This window comes from Moschus berezovskii, chromosome 12, assembly GCF_049115385.1.
Source record: "Moschus berezovskii isolate FMDL1 chromosome 12, NW_MosBer_1.0, whole genome shotgun sequence".
NCBI classification, from domain to species: domain Eukaryota; kingdom Metazoa; phylum Chordata; class Mammalia; order Artiodactyla; family Moschidae; genus Moschus; species Moschus berezovskii.
In genome coordinates this window covers 63,670,042-63,685,155 of record NC_142471.1, presented here as the reverse complement: position 1 = coordinate 63,685,155, position 15,114 = coordinate 63,670,042, and the positions used below count along the sequence as shown (strand labels likewise).

Here is a 15,114-nt window from a genome sequence, read left to right as displayed (position 1 = left end):
AAAATTTTATGAGACTGTATTTCCCCAGTGTCTGTAAGTAAGCCTCTTGAAGACTAGGAGATTTACTTTAGGTCTGTAGTAATAGATACCTGTTATGCAGTGGCAGGACCTACCAGTTGCTTCAGCAAAGTTTACCATTATATCTGAGCAGTTAGCTAACCCAGCCATGTATTCTCATAGTTACTTTTTAGCAGTACTCTTTGTCTTTCCTTTTTACTGTTGCAGATTACGAGATGATGTTATGTTGAAAATTTCTGGATGAGTATAGTTTACCATAATTTGCTTTATCAGATGGAATAAGATGCTCTTGCAGAGTAAGAGCCCTTTGCAGCTGTCACGTTAATTCTGTTCTGTTAGGATTAAAAGTAATGGAAAGAAGAGAAATCTGATGTAGGTAGCCTCTCTCTTTGCGAGTTTCTTTTCCTGGTAACTAGAATGAGTCCATTGCTATTAGATAGTTTTGAAAGTTTTTCAAGCTTTGTGCATATGTACCTAGTACAAAGAATATTTGCATAGCTGTATTTATAAAGAAACACCATCTTTCTAATAAACCTAATGCAATCTAAAGACAAAGATGTTCAGATTCTTAATTTATTTTGTCTATTATTACCACATTTATGAGGTCAGAGAATTTAACAGTTAATAGTACTTGAAGGGACGGGGGAGCCTGGTGGGCTTCCGTCTATGGGGTCACACAGAGTTGGACACGACTGAAGTGACTTAGCAGCAGCAGCAGCAGCAGTACTTGAAAACTGAGTTGATCACTCTAAGTAAAGTCATAAGTTTTGTTAATACACAGAGGGGGAAGTTAGGTAGTTTTTTAAATCATATATTTCAACTTCTCAGATTGGTAGTAACTTTCTACCGTTTCTCAAATTTCTTATTCTTAGAGTGTAAATCTTTTCAGATTTTGCTCAGAGTATTGTTTACTGTCCTTGATATTAAAGAAAACACTTTTTTTCAGGTAAAATGGAAAAAGTCGGATGTAAAATTTGAAGATCGGTTTGACAAATACCTTGACCCGTCCTTTTTTCAACACAGGGTAGGTAACTTGTGCCTCAGTCAGTCACACAGTAAGCAACTGGCCATTTATAGGGCACCGCGTGAGGGCTGTGGGTCTCAAAGGGTTCACTATAATGCTGATTTCAGACGTGTGCTCAGAGGGGCCTGAGCACCTGTTGAAGTGGAACTGCCGTAGGTGGGGCAAAAAACTGTTTGGAGAGTTGGAGGGGAAGATCAGAGTACAGTTTGGTACGTAGTTTTGAAGTGTCTTCAAGACATCCAGATGGATCTGTCAAACGGAGTTCGGAAGAGAGGCCTGGGCTCGAGATGGAAGTTTTGTGGTCATTGGCATATAAGTAGTATTTAAAGCTGTGAGACTGAATGCAGTTACCAAGAAAGAGTGTATAGAAATAGAAGAGCACTAAGGACTGAGCACTGGGAGCAGTAGTGTAAATTTAGAGAGAAAAGCAGAAAACCAGCTCAGAGCTCTGAAGAGATTCTTGTATGGTGTGAAAAAAGAATTGTATGGTATCCTGAAAGCCAAGAGAAGAAAGTCTGTCGTGGAGGATAGAAAGATTAGTTCTGAATTATTGCTGATGGGTCAGTAAGATGAGTACTGACCGTAACTGGATTCATCTGGAGTCATCAGTGAACTTGACAAAGAACAAGTTTGGTATAGCAGTGGGGCACAGTCTCAACAGAGCTGGTGTAAGAGAGAATGAGCGGAGAGTAATTGGAGGCAACAAGTCTGGCTATTAATGGGAGTGAAGAAATGGTGCAGTAGTCAGCAGGAAAGATGGGATCAGGAGGGAGTTGGGGTGTTTTTGTTTTGTTTTGTTTTTTGAAATGTAAGGGAAACACGTTTGTATGTTGATGGGGTTCCGTAAAGAATACCAAACTGACGATGCAGAAGATGGAGAATTAATGAACCTTTTTCCTTGAGTAGGCAAGAGTGGATGGGATCTACAGTGAAGCATTGGGATTGTTTGTTATACAGTGACTTACAAGCACAGACTTAGGAGCTCCAACTGCATGTAAACTCAGTCTCTGTCATTTACTATAACCTTGGTGAGAGGACTCAGTTCTTTAGCTTCGTTTCAGCAGTGAAGCGAGGGTTATACTACCTTGCAGAGTTGTTGTGAAACTCCATTTGACCGTATTTATGAAACCTCTGGTACAAAACCTTCCATAGCAGGTGCTCGGGAAGAAGCAGCGCTGGTGGTGTATTAATCTCCGCTGTTCCAGTGTTGGTGGTAAACCTGGAGTGCTACTTTTAGGATTAGCAACACTAGAGGGTGCTGGAGGTAGCAGTTCATAGGGTTAGTCACTGCTGTGTGACATCTCATTTCTTTATTGTTTTGGTTAATAACTTCAGAATCACACAACATTTTAAAATTTGGGGAATAAAGGAATATTATAAAATGTCAGGTGATTAGTAGTACATTATAATAGGTATTAAAGTTTGCATCTTTGATTAGAAAATAGAGAGCTTTGCTAGAAATTTTAACATTTGGGGGCGTATCTTTCTTATTACCAAACAGTAACTATGTAAAACTTCTTTTCAAAAATTTGATAAATTGAAAAAAGTTATGTGTTATATGTATATATACATATATATATGTATAATTTTTTTCTCTTGTCCTTTTCTGGGTCAATTTCCAGAGTAGCAACAAAAGCAAATCTTTGCAAAAACCTATTATTATATAGTGCATTTATAAATCTTTAGAAATACTTTTGTGATAAACTTTATATGTGAATAGGTTAGGTTTGATATGCAAGCTTCTTTGGTGGCTCAGAAGGTAAAGAGTCTGCCTGAAGTGCAGGAGACCCTGAAGTCAGGAAGATCCTCTGGAGAAGGAAATGGCAACCCACTCCAGTATTCTTGCCTGGAAAATCCCATGGATGAAGGAGCCTAGTGGGCTACCATCCGTTGGGTCGCAAAGAGTTGGACACGACTGAGCAAATAACACTTTCACTTTGATATGTGAAAAAATAGGGAATGTCACGGTAAGTTTTAGAATAGAGAAGCGATATATGAACATGATGTTTCAGAAAGATGTACTTGATTAGCTGTTACAGGATAGACTGAGAGGAAGGGGAAAGACCAAACATAAAGGTCATCACGTAGGAGGCCGTTAGAGCTATCAGGTGAGAGGTGATGGCTTGGGAATGGAGAGGAAGGAGAAAAAATGAAGTGAGAGAGAAGAGAAATTTTGAAACTATCCATAAGGAAGAATTTTGGGGAATTAAAATGTAAAGAAATTGTTAGACAGTGCCACAGACATAGCTGAAGTCAGATGTGCTGCATCTGAATGTAATTTTTTGACAAATGTATGGGTGAAATCAAAGTCAAGAGCCTTGGGGACGTTGAGAAACTATGGAGTACCTCAGAGTTCTCTGTACTGTGGATAGGAAGGTGGCTTAAGTCCACAGCACCCAACTATGATGGTTTGGTCTTGTCATTTTGATGAGGTTTTCAGGTTGTTGCTCAGTTAGAGGGAAGGGAACTAATATTTATTGAGTATTCACTGACCTGTGCCAGACAATGCTGACATGTGGCTTACATATATATTAAAATGTGCAAATCACTTATGATATAATATCGTTTTCTTCATTTTTGATGAAGGAAAACTGGGGTCAGGGCCTGTGTTTGAACTGTGTTTTGATTCCAAAACCCACGTTCTTTCTCTGTAATACTGAATAGCATACTCTGTTGGCCAAATTGTACTTATTTGTACAATTTGATTGTGATAATCTATATATACAGTATCATACTTTTAATGCATCTGAAGCTTACTGGAAAGAAAGCCAATCCCTTTAATTACTCTTCTCCAGTGTATTTTAATTTTTGGATTTTCATGTAAAAGTTTTAGAAGATTTTTGTGTGTTTTTTTTTTCTTTTGCATAAACGTTCTATTGTCATCATGAAACCTATGAATTTTGTAACTGGTATTTCATGTAAGTAATACTTTATTTTCTATTATTCTAGATTCACTGGTTTTCAATTTTCAACTCCTTCATGATGGTTATCTTCTTGGTGGGCTTAGTTTCAATGATTTTAATGAGAACTTTAAGAAAAGATTATGCCCGGTATAGTAAAGAAGAAGAAATGGATGACATGGTAAGTAAACATTTTATTAATACATTGTATTTACAAAACAATTTAACTCAAGTGGTTTTGAATGTTGGAACTAGGTTTATAATCCTTAGATCAGCTGATCTTTAGAATTCAGCATTTTCAGGCTTTAGAAAGATATAAACTCCCAGAGGGGTCTCTAATCAAATATTTTAATGTTTTTAAGTGCCCTGATTAAATGTCCTATAATCAAATACATTAATGTGTTTTCAGCAAAATATGAATGTTCACCCTAAGTGAGATGAATAAAATAAACATTGTAAGTAATCTCAGTTCAGTCTTGAGATTTGCCACCAGAGAAGGATATGTCAAGTTTGCAAAACAGACTCACTTTTCAGAGCTTTTGATTTCAGAATTGCAGCTAGGAGGTTGCCGACTTGTATTGGTATTTTTCTAATGCTGCTAAATATTGCATAAAATTAAGAGTGGGTGGAAGGATTGATTTATATTTTGTTCAGATGGTTCAGAGGTTTGCTTTTGAAATTATTTTTACTAAATTACAGAACACTGTTGTAAATGAGCAGAAGGGTGGTTTTTTTGTTTGTTTGTTTGTTAATTTTTTTGACCACACTGCCTGACTTGGGGGATCTTAGTTCCTTGACAAGGGGTTGAACCCATGCCCTTGACAGTGAAAGCACAGAGTCCTGACCATCAGGGAATGTTAATGGCTATTCTTTTGTTTTCCCCTTTTTAAAAAATGAAGTGTAGTTAATTTACAATGTTACATTAGTATCAAATTTACAGCAAAGTGATTCAGTTGTTAATGAATATTCTCTGTAGATATGCTCCCATCATTAAATAAGCTTGGAAAGCAGTTAAAACTTTAATATGCATATGTGTCTTGTGAAATAGATGAACTATTTCAGTTCAGTTCAGTTGCTGACAGAACAGAGTCCACTGAAGAAGGGAATGGCAAACCACTGCAGGATTCTTGCCTGGAAAACCCCATGAACAGTATGAAAACATGGAATTTTTGCTGCCTCTCAAATATAGCTGACCCAGACCACTCTCCCTCCCTTGCCACCACCAAAAGAAACCCAGAGATTATCTTGAGGGACTGATTGATATTTCTTAAGAAACTCTGTTTTAGATATTTACTTACTCAGGTTGAAAAGGCATAATTGAATGTTTTGTTTAAAAAAGCACTATAGACAGCGTAATCATAAGGGATTTGATTTAGGTCATATCTGAATGGTCTAGTGGTTTTCCCTACTTTCTTCAATTTAAGTCTGAATTTGGCAATAAGGAGTTCTTGATCTGAGCCACAGTCAGCTCCTGGTCTTGTTTTTGCTAACTGTATAACTCCAATACTTTGGCCATCTCATGCGACGAGTTGACTCACTGGAAAAGACTCTGATGCTGGGAAGGATTGGGGGCGGGAGGAGACGGGGACGACAGAGAATGAGATGGCTGGATGGCATCACCGACTCTGTGGACATGAGTTTGAGTGAACTCCGGGAGTTGGTGATGGACAGGGAGGCCTGGCGTGCTGTGATTCATGGGGCCACAAAGAGTCGGACATGACTGAGCGACTGAACTGAACTGATAGACAGCATATTAAAAAGCAGAGACATTACTTTGCCAACAAAGGTCCGTCTAGTCAAAGCTATGGTTTTTCCAGTAGTCATGTATGGATATGAGAGTTGGATCATAAAGAAAGCTGAGCGCCAAAGAATTGATGCTTTTGTACTGCGGTGTTGGAGAAGACTCTTGAGAGTCCCTTGGACTGCAAGGACATCCAAACAGTCCATCCTAAAGGAAATCAGTCCTGAATATTCATTGGAAGGACTGATGCTGAAGCTGAAACTTCAGTACTTTGGCACCCTGATGGGAAAAACTGACTCATTGGAAAAGATCCTGATGCTGGGAAAGATTGAAGGCGGGAGGAGAAGGGGACAACAGTATGAGATGGTTGGATGGCATCACTGACTCAATGGACGTGAGTTTGAGCAAACTCCTTTAGTTGGTGATGGACAGGGAGGCCTGGTATGCTGCCATCCATGGAGTCACAAGGAGTAGGACATGACTGAGCCACTGAACAGACTGATAGACAGTTAAATAATATTTAACTATTCTATATATTCCCCATGTATTTTCTTAGGCTCCAGGCTATAAGGGGCATTTCTGCATTGCTAGGGCATCTAGTACTGGTTTTAACCTGGGCCCTGGTCACACGTGAGTCATAGTCATGATGTAATGTCAAGAACAGCATCTGAAGGTAATGTTCAGACAGCCGCTGGGCTTTTCTCCCTGTGTGACCATTTCTTTTTGCTCCTAGACCTTTTCTTTTTCCATTCTTTGAGATTTTCTGAGTACAACCAGGAGCCACCTTTCTGAGTTTCAGTAATATCACACTTTATAACATAATTTATTAAGGCAGAAATTATTTTAAATTTGAAATGTCTTTTCTTGATATTTTGAAACTTTTAATAGCTCTAAGTTTGTAGGGAGGGAACTTACAACTGTAGTTGTAATTTTTTAAGCTATTTTATGTATTTTAATTTCATTCTGGATTATTTTCTTTTCTCTCAACACTTGTATATATATATATATATAGGATAGAGACCTTGGAGATGAGTATGGATGGAAGCAGGTGCATGGAGATGTATTTAGACCATCAAGTCACCCACTGATATTTTCCTCTCTCATTGGTTCTGGATGTCAGATATTTGCTGTGTCTCTCATTGTTATTATTGTTGCAATGATAGAAGATTTGTATACAGAGTAAGTTCATATGTTTATAACTTTATTACCTTTTTGTTGTTCTTGAATAGTTTTAATAATTGAACCTTTAAGTCAATTATATTAAATATCTGCTGATTCTAATTATCTTAGAATTTAAAAAGCATAAATGCCATTATTGCAAACAAATAATGAACAGTATTCTGCAACTATAATAAATAGACTTTCCTGTTATCTTCTAAAATTAATAACCTTATTGAATACTTTGCTTGGTTATAAAGATTATTTTTCATTAGAGGTATGAGCAGAGTTACAAATCAAGAGTTCTTTGGCAAAGTGAGTAGACACTTTTATGAAAGCTGAAGGTCCAGTTAGATCTTCCTAAGAAGCACACAAGGATTACCCATTTACTGAGTTAGTACTTCACATTTGCCCCCAAAACTTGGAGCTCTACAGAATAGAAGAAAGCACTGTAAATAACACTAAAAAGAGTGGTGGAAAAGGCACATGAGGTTAGAACAATAATCGCATGGTTTTTCCTTTATTCTGTCTTTACATGGTTTCTGGTACACTGTTTCTTTGAAGACAAAACCGGCTGCAAGAAATCTTTAATGTGAGGCCTTTGGATCCTAAGAAAAAGTTGTACATTCATGGAGATCTTAAGTCTTTATTGAGTAGTCCTATAACCTTGTGCTCAGAGAGCCATGACCTCAGCAAAGCAAACACACTCTGAGTCTGAGGTGTAGATGCCGTGCCAGGAAGTCCTCAGTCAGAATGACACTTGTCTCCTGTTACATTTCTTACCTCTGTTTCAGTTCCTGATGGTGCTTGCTTATATATGCCTGGCATTTGGTGGACAAGTGACAAATTGTTGCTGAAAGCATGGCTCTTCAGTTACATATTAAATGTTTAACTATAAATTATCGTTTCTTGCACTGGACAGTAAGTTCCTTGAGAGTGGAGACTGGGTCTTCTCTTTGTATTTTCCGAGCACCTAAAGAACTTTGTGTATTCAGGTTTCTCAGTCAGGTTTCTCAGTCAGTGAAATGAATGTGTATTAATCGGCAAAGGTATTTCTCTGTAGTTTGTTATATTTCTTTAATATAACCTTTGTACGTTAGTTACCACGTAAACCGTAAAATAATTGGTCAAAACCTAAACTTCAGTGTTTTGTTGGTAGTTCTAATTTTAGGATATAATATATTTCAAGTAAACTAAATCTCAAATTCAAGAAAAGATGCACTGGTAGGCAGATTCTTTATCACTCGTGCCACCTGGGAAGCCCCTTCCTACATAAGACTGCATCATCCTTCACATTAAATACTGGATTAAATTCATCACTATGGAATTGACACTAACTTTATAGTCACAGTGTTAGAATTTAGTATTGGGTATTTAGTAGTGGGTTACCTCTCCTAGGGGTTTTCCAGGTGGTGCTAGTGGTAAAGAACCTGCCTGCCAGTGTAGGTAGACATGAGAGACACAGGTTTGATCCTTGGGAAGATCTACTGGAGGAGGAAGTGACAACCCACTACAGTACTCTTGCATGGAGAATCCCATGGACAGAGGAGCCTGCAGGCTGCAGTCCATAGGGTCACACAGAGTCAGACATGATTGAGGTGACTTAGCACACACGTATGCAACCTCTCCTAGAATCCAAATTTTTGCTTTGTTCTTTCTCAAATGTTAGTGTTTCAATGTTGGCAGTTCATTTTTTAATGCTGAAGCTATTCTACTTATAGACCTTCAGCTTTTAGAAATAAGAAACTGTACCTAATAGATGGTTATTAGCAGGCAAGTCATGCATTGTTATTTAAGCCTGTCATTGTTATCAGTGGTTTTTCTACCATTTGAAGTGAACATACTTAATCACTTACATGATAAGTACTACACCTGTGAATATTATTATGAGATCAAAGTGACTAACCTTATTGAGGTTCAGTGTTAGTAGCTTTATGCTCATTAGCTTATTTAATCCTCACATCAGCCCTGTGAAGGGATTATTATTATCTTCAGCTCACAGATGAGAAAGGTGAAGCTCAGGGAGCTTGAGTAATTTGAGTAAGATAATACAGCTATTAGTAAGGGGTGTTAGTAAGATGAGATTTGAACCTCGACACTCTTCCCTGATAGCTTAGATGGTAAAGAGCCTGCCTGCAATGTGGGAGACCCGGGTTCAATCCCTTGGTCAGGAAGATCCCCTGAAGAAGGAAATGGCAACCCACTCCAGTATTCCTGTCTGGAAAATCCTATGGACAGAGGAGCCTGGAGGACTACAGTCCATGGGGTTGCTAATAGTCAGACACGACTGAGCAACTGACACTCACCACTTTCACTCTGACTCCAGAACTTGCCTCTTAACCTTCAGTGCTCTAGATAAGAAGATAAGAGATAATAAAAATGCATAGTGATGAGAAAATGAAAAAACTTGCATGTAAAATTTTTAAGACTCACTCCAGGAGTAGATATCTCAAGGATTCTAGAGGATAAAAAGCAGATAAAATGTATAACCTGTGAAAATTACTTTGTTCAATGATGATCATGGCAATCAGGGAAGAAGAAAATACTTAGATAGATAGAAGATCAGCATCAATGTGGATGTGCCAATTAGTGTGATATTAACCTTGGAGAAAGCATGGTGTTTGAGAGGGTATGAGTAAGTCTGATAAAATGCTCTGCAGTGGTGGGATGGCAGCTACTTAGATATCACCCTCTCTCCCCCCACCCCCAGTCTTAGAGAGATGAGCAAGGATGGTTCTTTACTTCAGTAGGTTTCTTCATTGCAGATGAAAGTGGTCTATTTTGGGTGGAAAATGCCCATAAGATATTTATGAACAAAGAGGTGCAAGGGTATATCTGATTTTTAAAACTGTAACTTACTCGCACAATTCCGCTTAGTGGAAATCTCTCTGGGACTTCTAATTTAACTCTAGTCATTTTGGACTCCTAGTCACATGACAGCAGCCTGAGCTGTCAGTGTCTGTGTCAGTATCCACGTACCTGGTAATAAGCAAAATAGATCAATTTGTTAATGAGTCTGGAAAAAGAAGTTCGTACTTGCAATGTTTAATTGTATTCTTGAAAAAACAAATTTGGCTTTTCAAACTGACTAACTTTGAGAGACCCACGATCTTTTAAACATGGGAAACAAACATATTGCTGCCACGTTTCTATTTAGCTATAAATTTATGTAATTGAATATTATATAGTGTTTTAACATACACGTTAAGAAATTGAGCTTAAGTGAGCAGAAAAGTGGTACATGTTTCAAGACTGTATGGTGCCTTTGTAAGTCTACAGAGACGGGCAATAGAATGTAATAATTATTATCCAGCAGATGGTTAATTTTTGAAAGTTGTGTATCCTTCTAGAACACACATTAGTGTGATATTCTTGTAAGTTGTGTTTAAAAGAGTACTCTTTAACTCAGATTAACAAGGCTATATGTTCTGTTTAAAGACTTTTACCTTCCTAGTTGTGGTGAGTTTCAGAAATGGTCTTTATTTTTAGTTAAGTACATTTCTATATTATGAAAGATGATGCTGTCATTTTATTATTTTAATATTTCTCTTTGCAATTAGGCATTTAAAATATTTTTGTCCAGTTTTGTTCAATAGGAGAGTTGATCTGTATTGCCTGGATAGCATTACTGGAAGAAAAGGTTAGAAATTATTGATCTGAGTTAATGTTGATTTGTCGACCTATGGATTTTTAAAAACAATTTTAACAGTATATGGGAAACTAAATAGAAGTCTCAGTACTATACCATTTGAAGTAATAGTAGTAATATAGGTTACAGTACTTCCATTTTATTTCTGTCAGCAGGCAGTTAAACTATAAAGAGAAATATTCTAATTAATTTTCTTAACAGATGAATATTCTTTGCCATGTGATGCGATTGGTTCATAAGGTTGCGAAACAGTTTTAGTGCCAGCTTCTAGTATGTTTGCCAAAGAAATGTGAAATGTTTGTTAGGAATATTATGAAATTTAACTTCAAATTAAAAAAAAGTAGGATCAGTCTGTTACCATTTACATGCAGTTTTAACTAGAAATTCATTTACTGGGCAACCTTTTGAGGCCCGCTGCAGTCCAGGAATGCATTTTTTCTGTTACTGCTAAATTTGTCTTTGATATTAAACTGATGTTAATGTGATATGATATTTTCTTTAAATCATTGGTTTTAGTTATTATATATGTTGTTTTGCCTTTTTAGGAGGGGCTCAATGCTCAGTACAGCCATATTTGTCTATGCTGCTACATCTCCAGTGAATGGTTATTTTGGAGGAAGTCTGTATGCTAGACAAGGAGGTAATTTCTGAGTTACTGTTTATGTTTTTAATTACAGATGCTACTATTTGACTGTGAGGTATATGGAGTTTAAAATGGGCAGTACAGCCATTTTAAAGTTGTTTGTTATCCAGTTTCACATAATCTCTACCAAACCTGTTACATGTTCTCATCTGCTTTTTATGGAATCCTTACATTTTATTTCCTAAAATTATGAATAATTAGTAGATTATCCGGAGAAGGCAATGGCACCCCACTCCAGTACTCTTGCCTGGAAAATCCCATGGATGGAGGAGCCTGGTGGGCTGCGGTCCATGGGGTCGCTAAGAGTCGGACACGACTGAGCGACTTTACTTTGACTTTTCACTTTCACGCGTTGGAGAAGGAAATGGCAACCCACTCCACTGTTCTTGCCTGGAGAATCCCGGGGACGGGGGAGCCTGGTGGGCTGCTGTCTATGGGATCTCACAGAGTTGGACACGACTGAAGTGACTTAGCAGCAGCAGTAGATTATCTTCATTGTCCACTGTGAAGTTAGGCCTGAGGAAGCTGTGGGAGAGAGTGTATTTAAGTTATTAATATTATTTTGCTTTGAGGTGTCTAATTCTCTAGTAGTGCTCCACGGGAGGCTTCCTCATAGACTCTGTAGCTTTACAGCGGAACAGAAAGGCATGTTTCATGGTTTATGGATATATGTCTGGGCAGTAGAAGGCTAATAAGAAGGAAAGCTATTTATTTCTGTTGACCCTTAAATACTCATCAAAGGATCCTGCAGAAAGATTTTCTGTCACAATCTTTTGCTAAGGGAGCTTCATCTGAAATATCCCCTTGCTTCTTTATTATTGTGACCTGAAAATGATGGGTGTTCATGTATGATGTGAGGTTTCTGTCTCTTGGTGTTTCTTTCTGAGATGGCATTTAAGGTCTTTAAGTTCCTTTGTTTTTCCTATAATTTTGGGGGGTAAGAAAAGTGATAAAAGTAGTAGATTTGCATATTTCAGTTTATGAATGAAAGGTTGTTGAAAGATGTTAAAATTATATTCCTCAGGATAGAGGCTTCCTAATGTGATTTTCCCAGCCCTTCCTAAGCAGTGTCAGCATTAGAGGATCCTGCCCTTCTTTTAGTAGGCTAGACATATTGGCGGAAGGAGCTCAGAGCACAGGATCATTTAAAATTCCCCCAGGATATCCTAGTTTACCATGGCTTTTAAAAAAAACTGGTCCTGTCAGACTTAATGTGGTCTATACTATAAACAGAGATAATTCTTTGGATTGCCTGAAGGAGTATCATTGCAGATTCCTGACTATTTTAGTTAGCTGTTCAGTTTTTCTGTTCTCCCTCTAGATAGGGGACTGAGTCTTAGCACGCATGTCTACCATCCTGAGGAAGTAAGGATGCCTGAGGTAATGCCTGCTTTGAATTTGATCTGAAAACTAGTTAGGCTAAGAGCTGTACAGTTAATGGTCTCTAGAAAAGTTTCCACAGGAGGAACAGGTTACTCAAAACAGGAAATTGAACATATAAATTCGCTTTTAGTCCGATTGCAAGTGAAGAACACCCAACCAAACTTAACTTTACTACACTTGTTCTTGAAAGTTGACAGAGTTTAGACTTAAGCCTAGGAGTATCAGATCTTACCAAGAGTAATCTAAAGGTTATTTTCTGATGGACAGTCTCCTGAGGAGAGCTGATCATGTTCATGTTTTACATTGAAAGTGTAGGATAAGAGAATGCCAGAAAAGAGTTGGAACTTAATAAGAGAAATGGCCACCTTTCGAGACTTTGATGCTCGTCTGTCTACCTAGCTTCTCTGATTGTTACAGTTTCCCTTTTCTTTCAGGAAGGAGATGGATAAAGCAGATGTTCATTGGTGCATTCCTCATCCCAGCTATGGTGTGTGGCACTGCCTTCTTCATCAATTTTATAGCCATTTATTACCATGCTTCGAGAGCCATTCCTTTTGGAACAATGGTGAGTTGCTCGAATCTTACTTTTAAACTGAGAGTATATTGGTGAAGGACAGGGAGGCCTGGCGTGCTGCAGTCCATGGAGTCGCACAGAGTCGGACATGACTGAATTGACTGACTGACTGATAAGCATTCTAATATGAGGTCTACTGTCCATCCAAGGTACCTCTAAACTAGGAGGTACCTTAAGTATAACAGCTACCTTTTACTATTTGCAGCCAGTCCCTACTCAGTCCTGGAAAGTTAGGTAAAGAAAATTTTTTCTTGATTTGTCAACCAATGAAGTGAAAGATCAACTTTAAGGTAACACAAAAGAGAACACTGTATTGTTTATTAGAAATGAGGGAAACTGGTGAGTATATTTCAGAGGAAGGATGATGACACACAAGAAACATGGGTGTTTTAAGGTGATAGTTGAGGGCAGTGGTAGGAAGTGAAGACTGTCTGTAATATTTCTTTTTGGTAACTGTACTATTTTTAGAACCTCAGGAAAGCATTTATATTAATATTGATAACTTATGTGCTATAAATATTAAAATCCTGTTTTATATCTTACATGTTATCACAGAGTTTGAAGTGTTTTAAATTTTTAGAATATATTAAAACTAGAGCACAGAAATACTGATGCTTTATAGAGGGACTCTCAGTCTCTTTATTCTTCCAGTTGTTATCGTTTTACTAGAAACAGAATTTTAGGCCTGGAGTAGACTTTAGTCTTAGTGTACACTTGTGCAGACATGTACACACGCATACACACACACATGCAAGTTGCAAGGTGGTTACTGTTTTTCAGAGCGGTAACTCTGGACGGAGGTTTGTGACATTGTACAGGAGACAGGGACCAAGACCATCCCCATGGAAAAGAAATGCAAAAAAGCAAAATGGCTGTCTGAGGAGGCCTTACAAATAGCTGTGAAAAGAAGAGAAGTGAAAAGTAAAGGAGGAAAGGAAAGATATAAGCATCTGAATGCAGAGTTCCAAAGAATAGCACGGAGAGATAAGAAAGCCTTCCTCAGCGATCAGTGCAAAGAAATAGAGGAAAACAACAGAATAGGAAAAAGAAGAGATCTTTTCAAGAAAATTAGAGATATCAAGGGAACATTTCATGCAAAGATGGGCTCGATAAAGGACAGAAATGGTATGGACCTAACAGAAGCAGAAGATATTAAGAAGAGGTGGCAAGAAAACACAGAAGAACTGTACAAAAAAGATCTTCACGATGAAGATAATCACGACGGCGTGATCACTCACCTGGAACCAGATATCTTGGAATGTGAAGTCAAGTGGGCCTTAGAGAGCATCACTACAAACAAAGCTAGTGGAGGTGATGGAATTCCAATTGAGCTATTTCAAATCCTGAAAGATGATGCTGTGAAAGTGCTGCACTCAATATGCCAGCAAATTTGGAAAACTCAGCAATGGCCACAGGACTGGAAAAGGTCAGTCTTCATTCCAATCCCAAAGAAAGGCAATGCCAAAGAATGCTCAAACTACTGCACAATTGCACTCATCTCACACGCTAGTAAAGTCATGCTCAAAATTCTCCAAGCTAGGCTTCAGCAATATGTGAATCGTGAACTTCCACATATTCAAGCAGGTTTTGGAAAAGGCAGAGGCACCAGAGATCAAATTGCCAACATCCGCTGGATTATGGAGAAAGCAAGAGAGTTCCAGAAAAACATCTATTTCTGCTTCATTGACTATGCCAAGGCCTTTGACTGTGTGGATCACAATAAACTGTGGAAAATTCTTCAAGAGATGGGAATCCCAGACCACCTGACCTGCCTCTTGAGAAACCTGTATGCAGGTCAGGAAGCAACAGTTAGAACTGGACATGGAACAACAGACTGGTTCCAAATAGGAAAAGGAGTACGTCAAGGTTGTATATTGCCACCCTTCTTATTTAACTTCTATGCAGAGTACATCATGAGGAACGCTGGGCTGGAAGAAGCACAAGCTGGAATCAAGATTGCTGGGATAAATATCAATAACCTCAGATATGCAGATGACACTACCCTTATGGCAGAAAGTGAAGAG

General features: G+C 38.1%; 1 protein-coding gene across 1 annotated transcript in view; it reads left to right on the top strand.

Moving 5' to 3' along the window:
• The window catches only part of TM9SF3 (transmembrane 9 superfamily member 3), a 65,486-nt gene that overhangs the window by 30,772 nt on the left and 19,600 nt on the right, over window positions 1-15,114 (top strand). The window contains exons 5-9 of the mRNA XM_055424987.2: window positions 965-1,042; window positions 3,992-4,123; window positions 6,696-6,862; window positions 11,036-11,130; window positions 12,951-13,081. Of these exons, the coding sequence (XP_055280962.1) occupies window positions 965-1,042; window positions 3,992-4,123; window positions 6,696-6,862; window positions 11,036-11,130; window positions 12,951-13,081 (603 nt within the window). The remainder of the gene's footprint in view (window positions 1-964; window positions 1,043-3,991; window positions 4,124-6,695; window positions 6,863-11,035; window positions 11,131-12,950; window positions 13,082-15,114) is intronic.